General features: G+C 40.6%; 1 protein-coding gene across 1 annotated transcript; it reads left to right on the plus strand.

The window, feature by feature from the left end:
• Positions 1-6,459: 6,459 nt before the first annotated feature.
• LOC103202744 (olfactory receptor 6N1) lies at positions 6,460-7,398 on the plus strand. Its single transcript, XM_007947677.1, has one exon. The coding sequence runs from the start codon at positions 6,460-6,462 to the stop codon at positions 7,396-7,398; it is 939 nt and encodes a 312-aa protein (XP_007945868.1).
• The last annotated feature ends 2,633 nt before the right edge of the window (positions 7,399-10,031 follow it).

A 10,031-nucleotide genomic window follows, 5' to 3' on the forward strand; every position in this document is an offset into this window, starting at 1 on the left:
AGTCACTGAATCATAAACAAGCTTATCTTGATTGAATGAGTTATACTAACTCATGCTTGTAATTCAAACTTGCCTAAGTTTAAAGTAGTTTTTTCTTGTAAATTGACTTATGGTGAAATTTTATTTGGCTACTGGTCCACAGAAGTCACTTTAAGTAATGCATCTAAAATTTGTTTTAACAGTGCTATAGTCTGTAGAAGGAGCTCTGGTAGCGTAGTGGCTAAAGCACTTGACTGCTAACCAGAAGGCTGGCGGTTCAAACCCACCAGCCACTCCTCGGAAGGAAGGTTGGGCAATCCTACTTCCGTAGTGATACTGCCTTGGAAACCCAAGGAGGGGTCGCTAGGAGTCGGGGCCGACTCGACGGCAAAAAACAACAACAATAGTCTGTAGAAAATGTAAAAAAATCTTTTCAGAGATTTTAAAATTCCATTTATAAGCTGTTTTCAAGCAACATATATAAAAGTAAACAGGAGTGCTGGTATATCAGTTGTTGTTGTTGTTAGGTGCCATCAAATCAGCTCTGACTCATAGCGTGACCCTGTGTACAACAGAGTGAAACATTGCCTGGATGTGTGCCATCCTCACAACACTTGTAGTAACTGAGCACATAGGGGCAGCCACTGTGTTAGTGCATCCTGTTGAGGGTCTTCCCCTTTTACTCTAACCCTCTACTTTACCAAGCATAGTATTCTTCTCCAGTGAATGGTCCCTTCTAACTACATGACCAAAGTAGATGAGATGAAGTCTGGCCATTCTCTCTCCCAAGGAGCATTCTGGCTACACTTCTTCCAGGACAGATTTGTCTATTCTTCTGGCAGTCCATGGTATTTTCATTGTTCTTCACCAACATTGTAATTAAAAGGTGTCAACTCTTCTTTGGTATTCCTTGTTCGTTGTCCAACTTTCACACACATGTGAGGTGATTGAAAATACCAAGGCTTAGGTTAGGCAGGCGCACCTTAGTCTTCAAAATGATATCTTTGCTCTTTAATTCTTTAAAGACGTCTTTCGCAGCAGATTTGCTCAGTGCAATACACCATCTGATTTCCTGACTGCTGTTTCCATGGGTGTTGACTGTGGATCCAAGCAATATTTTTGTGTAGTATATTATGCTGATTGAGCTTGATGTCCCCAGCAACTGTGGTCCTGAGCCCACAGGTCCAAATTTTCACTCCCTCTAGGCAGCTGGTAGCATAGTGGCTAAGGCACTTGACTGCTAATCAGAAGGCTGGTGGTTCAAACCCACCAGCCACTCCTCGGAAGGAAGATGGGGCAATCTACTTCCGTAGTGATACTGCCTCAGAAACCCAAGGAGGGGTCGCTATGAGTCGGGTCCGACTCGATGGCACATAACAACAACAACTAGGCAGCTGGTTGTGGACAAGAAGTGACTACAAATTTATCACTTGTCAGCTCTACTATATACATGGGAATTTTTTTTTTTTATTGTGATTTACAGAGCAAATTCACTTTCCATACAGCAGTTCACAAACACTTACTTTGTCTCATGACACTGACTACAATTTACCCCAATGCAATGGCTCCCCTCCTATTTCCTCCGATAGTTACTTCTTCCTTGTGTCCATCCTTCCACCCACTCCAGCCCCCTGAGCTGTCTCCCTGTGCATAAACAGTCCTTCTTTCTCTCATGATTGCTCTCTTTAAGGAGTGTATCTATCTCAGGTAAATGTTCAACTCAAATGCCTGTCTCTTGTTTGGCTGGAAGTGATGGTGTCAGTTCAATTCCAGACCTGAAGGGCAGCTAGGGGCCATAGTCTCAGTGGTTTCACCAAGCTCTATCAGTCCAGCAAACCTGGTCCCCCCTCTCTCTTTTTATTCCAAATGATTTTGAATTTTGTTCCACATTGTCATCCCTTTCTATCCAGGATATCCTACATAGATCCCCCTCTGAGTGGTTGCCAGTGGTAGCTGGGCACCATCTAGTTCTGGTTGCATAGTCATATAGGCTGTAGATCACATGGTGTACCAGTCACCAGGACTAATTATTTCCATGAATCTTTGGTTTTCTTCATTCTTCTTTGCTCTGGGCAAGGAGAGACCCATCATTGCATCTAGGTAGCTGCTTGCAAGCTTTTAAGATCTCAGTCACTACTTACCAAAGTAGGAGATGGAACAATGTTTTGTGCAATACATTATGCCAATTGAGCTTGATGTCCCTTGTGACATCAAGTATAAATACCTACAAAGGGCAACCATATAAATACCTACAAATATAAATATATGATATAATATAATATAATATATATATATATATATTTATATCCTCTCATAGAGTATTTTATAGTTTTCAATGAAACATATTTCTCATTTGTTATCATTTTCACTTTACTATAATTTCCCCATGAGGAATAGTATTGCCTTCATATTAAATACAGAAAATGAAATATTCAACGAGATGACCATTGCCCCTTAAGTGGCTGGAAAAACACCTGAAGTTAACATCAAAGATTCTGAAAATGGACTCTTTTCATAGCAAGATAATAAAGAGGAAGATCTTGTGTGTAAGAGAGGAAATGTGTTATAGATACAAGGGACAGAGAGGATCAGAATCTGCTATGACAATATTTGTATTCTCAACACCCTCCCAGGATCCAAGAAGGCCAGTCACATTTTAGAAATGTCCTATCATAATTGAAAGATATATACTTTCTCCCAAGTCACACACCACAAGAACAGGTATTAGAAACTAGACCTCACAGGCCAATTACAATTTTTTACTGAAGAAAATCATTGTAGTGAGGAGATAGAATTCTCTACCAACTTGGAATGTTAGTTTTTATTATTGTGGCAAGCTAGTAAGTTAAAAGAACTATTGGCTAATGAACTTCCCATATGGCAGTTCACTCCCTCAGAGAGCAGTTTAGCAGCCCCAGGAGGCCAGATTCGTAGGCTGAGGGGCTTCTGCCTTTGTATAAGGACCCTGTTAAGAATATAGGTCTTGGGAGAAGTATCTCTCATATTTTAACTTACTCCCACAGGTTGCATCAAAGTGCTAAACTTCCAACTCTTACAGGCTCAAGACTAACTGAACGTCACACTGCAAATATGAAGTGAGAAGTGAGCTGGGGATTCTCTGCCAAATCCAGTCCCTGAAGCAGTGGCTGGGCTCTCAGGGCTGAGTTCTACAAGTCATTACTCTGCCATCCAGCTCTGGGTAAGAACTTTGTCAGTCAGGCATTTTTATATTTATAACATTCTCTGGCCTGAGCATTGAGAGAACTAGAACGCTTCAAAATAGGAAGAGGTAGAGAATAATAAGGCTATATAGTACACACCATTTGGAACACAGACCCTATTTTCTTTAAAATAGATATTTTCATTTAAAAATCTATTAAAAAAAAAAAAAAAGATTCACTGCTGTCGAGTTGGATCTGACTCATAGTGATCTCTCCTGGGTTTCTGAGGCGGTATCACTACGGAAGTAGATTGCCCAATCTTCCTTCTGAGCAGTAGCTGGTGGGTTTGAACCGCCAGCCTTCTGGTTAGCAATCAAATGTCTTAGGCCTATGCCACCAGACTTCCTTAAAACTCTATAGTGAAGAATGAAAAAATCAATGGGACTTTAAATAGCTATGTGACCTTGAGAAAGTCATTTCCCCATTCTGGATCCATTTCCTCCTCTGTAAATGAAGGCACTGAAAGAAATGATACCTCTCAATCTTCAGCTCTTTGACCCTGTGCCTAAATAATTAGAGGCTATAGATAATGCTATTGTGAGAACTAGAGAGTAGAATATAAGGGATTTGTTCTAAAAGGCTTCTTAGAGTGAGAAAATAAATATAATTGCACAGAATTGCCATAGACGAATGCTAGTACTGCAGGCAGTAGGTTTTATAAGAGCCCTGACTATAAAATCAGGAGATCAATGAGAAAAAATGAGTTTCTGCTGATCTAAGGAGCCGTGCAAAATCATCATAAGCATCTTATTCTTTGTAAGGTGCCACAAGTGTGATGTATCAAGAATTGTGCTAAACACTACGGGATGCAGGGTACAGTATGTGATTTCTTTCTTAATTTCAAAATTCTCAAAGTGTTGCTTTGAGACGGTAAGACAAGCTCTGGTAGCATAGTGGCTAAGGCACTTGACTGCTAACCAGAAGGCTGGCGGTTCAAACCCACCAGCCACTTCTCGGAAGGAAGGTTGGGCAATCCTACTCCTGTAGTGATACTGCCTCGGAAACCCAAGGAGGGGTCGCTATGAGTCGGGGCTGACTCGACGGCAAAATAACAACAAAGACAAGTACACATGAAAAAAAATATAATTGCATTAAATGACAGTCTATAATAGTAGCATAGTGCCTAAGGCACTTGATTGCTAACAAGAAGGCTGGCAGTTCAAACCCACCAGCCACTCCTCGGGAGGAAGGTTGGACAATCCTACTCCTGTAGTGATACCGCCTCGGAAACCCAAAGAGGGGACGCTATGAGTCAGGGTCCCTATGAGTCAGGGTCGCTATGAGTCAGGGCTGCTATGAGTCGTGGCCGACTTGAGGGCACATAACAGTAACAATTGAAGGAAGAGTAAAGAAGTCCTGCTGGTAATTGAGAGGTGAGGAAGATCAGTGTTCACCTTGAGTGTTCAGGAAAGAAAGTGAGGGATTTCAGCTAGAAAACTGTTTTCGTGTCTGTAGATTGACTTAGAATAAAATGTACTTCTATTGAGGGTGCACAGCAAACAAAGGAATAATGACCAAATAGAGGGGCTTGTTTGGTGCACAATAAATTTTCTGTGATGATGAAAATTATGTTTAAAAACATGAATCTGGACCAGAGACAAAGGATATTAGATGATAGTTTTGTAATAGGGCAGTTTCACAGAGCAAAGGTAAGATTAGTGGGTGAAAGTAAGATTTTAGGTCAATGGGAGAAAGAGTTTAAATAATAGTGGAGAGGACTGTCTCATGGGGGCTAGAAGTTAGTTTCTGGCACTGTCAGTCCAGACAGAGGCTGGATGCCCACCTGTGAGCCTGGATCTCTTTATGGTTGAGAGGATTCAAGTTCTCACTGGTCTTAATCAAAATGAGAGGCAAAGGACAATATATAGCTTAGTGTAGACTGTTTATATTTATTCCACTATTATAGACTTCCTTTTATTTGTTGTATTTTTAATTTTAGGAACTGATGGGAATGTTTGATGCATTTAGTATTTTTCTTAATAATGCCATGAAACACAAAAATATGAGGGCCACTACAAGAGATCATTTTTAAAGCTCTACAAACATTGATTCAATATTTCTTTATATTGGAAACTGGATTACAATTAGACTTTAATTAGAGCTGGCAAAAGAAAAATGAAGTAAATACAATGTGAGGGGAAAATCATCAGAAATTCTTGTGCTATATTTTAAACTAAACCATATTCTGATTCATAATCACATTATAGGACAGAATAGAACGGCCCCATAGGGTGGTTCACAAGTCTGTAATCTTTACAGAAGCAGACTGCCCATCTTTCTTTCAAGATGCAGCTGGTGTTGTGAGAGATGCCTCTAGCTTCAGTGGGCCGGGAGCAAGGGGCAGACCTGAAGCCCAAGAATGAGGGGCTTTCACCCAGCTTCTAGAGCCTGGCACTTGGAACTCAGACTTCTAGCCTCCTGAACTGTAATAGAATAAACTCCTGTTTGTTCAAGCTGTCCCATTTGTGGTATGTTACTGTCAGAGTGACACTAGGTAACCAAAACAGGTGATGAGTATAGACAACTCTTTCAAAGAGTTTTATGTGGGGAGAGGGCAAGAAATGAATCTTGTAGGATAAGTGATTGTAGGATAAGTGGGTCAAGAGTATTTAACAAACAAAACAAAAACAAACAAACAAAAAAAAAAACACCCTTCCGTAGGGGTTGCTAGAAATAAATATATGATCTCATAATACATACCTTGGGCGAGGAATACTTAAAATTCTAAAACCTATATGGATTCCACTAAGAAAGACAAGTGTGTTATGAATGAATATTAGGGACTAAAATGGTCTGGGTTAATCAGGGAAGGCATTTTAAGTCTAATTATAAAGGTGGATACTCTGAAGGAAAAGGAAGTCTGGTGGCACAGTAGTTAAGAACTCTGCTATAAAGTAAAATGTTGGCCGTTTGAATCTACCAATCCCCTCTGTGGAAGAAAGACGTGGCAATCTGTTTCTGTAAAAATTATAGTCTTGGAACACCTATGGGGCAATTCTAATCTCTCTATAGGGTCACTATAAGTCTAAATCAACTAAATGGCAATGAGTCTTTTGGTTATTCTGAAGGAGGCTGATGAGGGGAAAAATTGAAATGGTGGCCTCTCAAAGAATTTACTGGGAAGGCTTTCTTGTGGAGGTTGGGGGAAGGACAACAAAAGTACTTTGAGGGTCACTTTCTTGTTGGGATTTCTATAACTCAACTAATTCTCTTCCACATCTTTCCATTCTTTACATTTTAGGGACATGAATGGTGAGCAATGGACACTGGGAACTGGAGCCAGGTAACAGAGTTCATTATCTTAGGCTTCCCTCATCTCCAGGGTGTCCAGATTTACCTCTTTATCTTACTGCTTCTAATTTACCTCACCACTATTCTGGGAAACTTGCTGATATTCCTGGTGGTCTGCATGGACTCCCGGCTCCACACACCCATGTACAACTTTGTCAGCATTCTCTCCTTCTTGGAGCTTGGCTACACAGCTGCCACAATCCCTAAGATGCTGGCCAACTTGCTCAGTGAGAAGAGGACTATTTCTTTCTCTGGCTGCCTCCTGCAGATCTATTTCTTCCACTCTCTGGGAGCTACTGAGTGCTACCTCCTCACAGCCATGGCTTATGACAGGTACTTAGCCATCTGTCAGCCCCTCCACTACCCTACCCTCATGACTCCAGGACTCTGTGCCAAGATTGCTGTTGGCTGTTGGTTGGGAGGCTTGGCTGGGCCGGTGGCCGAAATTTCCTTGGTTTCTCGCCTCCCTTTCTGTGGTCCCAATCGCATTCAGCACATCTTTTGTGATTTTCCTCCTGTGCTAAGCTTGGCATGTACTGACACCTCTATCAATGTCTTAGTGGATTTTATTATTAACTCTTGCAAGATCTTGGCCACTTTCCTGCTGATCCTCACCTCCTATGTGCAGATCATCCTCACAGTGTTCAGGATTCCCTCTGCTGCAGGCAAGAGGAAAGCCTTCTCTACGTGTGCCTCCCACCTCACCGTGGTCCTCATCTTCTATGGAAGCATACTCTTCATGTATGTACGGCTGAAGAAGAGCTACTCACTGGATTATGACCGGGCCCTGGCAGTTGTTTACTCAGTGCTCACACCTTTTCTCAACCCATTCATTTACAGCTTGCGTAACAAAGAGATCAAAGATGCTGTAAGGAGGCAGCTAAAGAGAGCAAAGATTCTGGGGTGAGGAGGAGTAGGTAGGTTGACTGTGGGGCTGAGGATATGGTAACCCACAAGATTATCAGTGGTCAGAGATGAAGAATCAAGTATTTATTGTTTTTCTACATGGGATACTGAAACTGGGGCAAATGCTGCCTAACTTTCGGTGTTAACTCTGGCTGTTATACCTTCTGATGGAATCATATGCAACTTGCAGAACAAAGACTGAAAAAGTTTCACTTCTTTCTAGCTACATGGTGTACTGTGGTGATTTTCACATCTGATGTTTGTGTACCAAAGTTGGGATTTTTGTCTATTCTATATTTCACCAATAATATTTTTGTTTTCAAATTTACTTTGTTTAACATCCTAAGCAATAATTACTACTAAACAAATGTATAATTTCTAGAACAAAAATCAAATGATTTTTCATGTACCCACTTGTAGTTATTTCACATATTAAAATCATTTATGAATTACCCTGGAAATATTGATATTGTAGAAAAAAGCATTTTTTTCCCCTACTAGCTATATCTGAATTTAGGAGGCCCAATAATGCAGTGGTTAAAGTACTTGGCTGCTATTGTAAGGTTGATAGTTTGAACCCACCAGCTGCTCTGCAGGAGAAAGCTGTGGCAGTCTCCTCATGTAAAGGTTTACAGCTTTGGAAACCCTATAGGGCACTTCTGCTCTGTCCTACAGTGCTGCTATGAGTTGGAATCAACTCAACAGCAGTAGATATATCTTGGTTTAAATCCCAGTTTTTCCAGTTATTATTATTTACATGGCTGTAAGAAAATAACTTAACCTCTCTGTATTTTAATTTCAATATTTGCTAAAATAAATTTTCTTGTAGGTTTAGATAATTGGTGATATGGTCTATAAACCACAGTACACAGTGCCTGGTTTATAGCTGGCACACACACACACACACACAGAGAAAGAGAGAGAGAGAGAGAGGGAGAGAGAGAGAGAGAGAGAGAGATTTGGAGGAATTGGCTCATGCCATCAGTAGGGGCTAGTAAGTTAAAATCTGCAGGTTAGGAACCACCCATTGCTGTGGAGTTGAATCCAACTCATAGTGACCCATCCTTCGGTTTCTGAGTTGGTATCACTATGGAAGTATGTTGCCCAACCTTCCTTCTGAGGAGTGCCTGGTGGGTTTGAACCACCAGCTTTCTGGTTAGTAGTCAAATGCCTTAGGCCAAGTAGACACAGAAAATTAATCATAACATCGAGTAATCCAAACTCCAAACACACTGCTATTGAGTTGATTTCAACTCATAGCAACCCGAAGGGACAGAGTAGAATTGCTCCATAGGTTTTCCATGGCTGTAAATCTTTACAGAAGAAGACTGCTTCATCTTTCTCCCATAGAGCAGCTGGTGGGTTCAAATCATGGACTTTTGGTTAGCTGCTGAAAGCTTTAACCACTACACCATCAGAGCTGCTTTTTCACATGTACTATTAGGGGTTATTTATGAATCTGAATAGCTCTTGCCAATAGAGAATTGAATATTGACTATAAGAAATCTTTACATTCCTTAGAAATTCCTACTAAACTCTCAAAATATTTTCATTCTTACCATCTTAAAGTATCTGTCCATCTAACCATTTACTCCTTAAACTCAACACGTTTCTTTAGATCTCATTCTATTGCAGATGTATAAGCCCTGAGGATAATATGGTGAACAAAACTGATACTGTTCCCGCTTTGCCCTTAGGGTACCCTTAAGAGAGTTTGGGATATAGACATCAACGTTGAAATTAATTTATAATTAGTTGTTGCTCGGTGCCCTTGAGTTGGCTCCAACTTAGAGCAACTTTATGTAAAAACTGAACAAAACGTTACTGGTCCTGTGCCATCCTCACAATAATCCATATGGTTTTACAATTGGTGTAATTGGTCATTATAATTCAGAATTTGACTTGATGGTAGTGGTTTGTTTATTTGTTTCTATATAATTTACACTTGAAGAAGTTACATTTAAACTGAAAACTGAAGAATCAGTTAGCTATTTTTTGAAAGCAAGAATAGCAATTGTTATTTATAGTCAAGTCTCTGTGGACTAATGGTGACCCTTACGTGCTGAATAGAACTACTCCATAGGGTTTTCAATGCTGTGCCATTTAAGAAGCAGACTGCCATATATGTCTTTAAGGAGCTTTTGAACTGGTTAAGAGTGCCAACCTTTTGGCTAGTAGTCGAGATCTTAACTATTTGTACCATCCCCAAGGTATATGGAAACTTGGGAACTCTAGTGGCATAGTGTCTAAAGCATTTGACTGCTAACCAGAAGGCTGGAAGTTCAAACTCACCAGCTGCTCCTTGGAAGGAAGGTTGGGCAATCTACTTCCATAATGATACAGCCTTGGAAACCCAAGGAGGGGTTTACTATGAGTTGGATCTGACTTGATGGCAGTGGGTTATATGGAAACTTTTCTAAAAGGGACTCTAGATAAGAAAACAGTCTTCAGCCTTGCGGTGTAGTAAATTACTTAGTGTGGCTTTTCTACCCATAAGTCTTTGTAAACTCCAAGGTGGGAATTGCTATTAGCAACTGAGGAGATCCTGATTTTAAAGTCACCCACCTGGGTTATTTCTGTTGGGCGTGGCACAATACAATGTTCTGGGAGGTTCCCACTCTCTCTCACGTGCTT

Source organism: Orycteropus afer, unplaced genomic scaffold (assembly GCF_000298275.1).
Source record: "Orycteropus afer afer isolate SDZICR_OR568_19922 unplaced genomic scaffold, OryAfe1.0 scaffold00193, whole genome shotgun sequence".
Lineage (NCBI taxonomy): Eukaryota > Metazoa > Chordata > Mammalia > Tubulidentata > Orycteropodidae > Orycteropus > Orycteropus afer.

Coding starts and splice junctions, on each gene's coding strand:
- LOC103202744 (XM_007947677.1), top strand. CDS start 6,460: ATGGACACTGGGAACTGGAGCCAGGTAACAGAGTTCATTATCTTAGGC.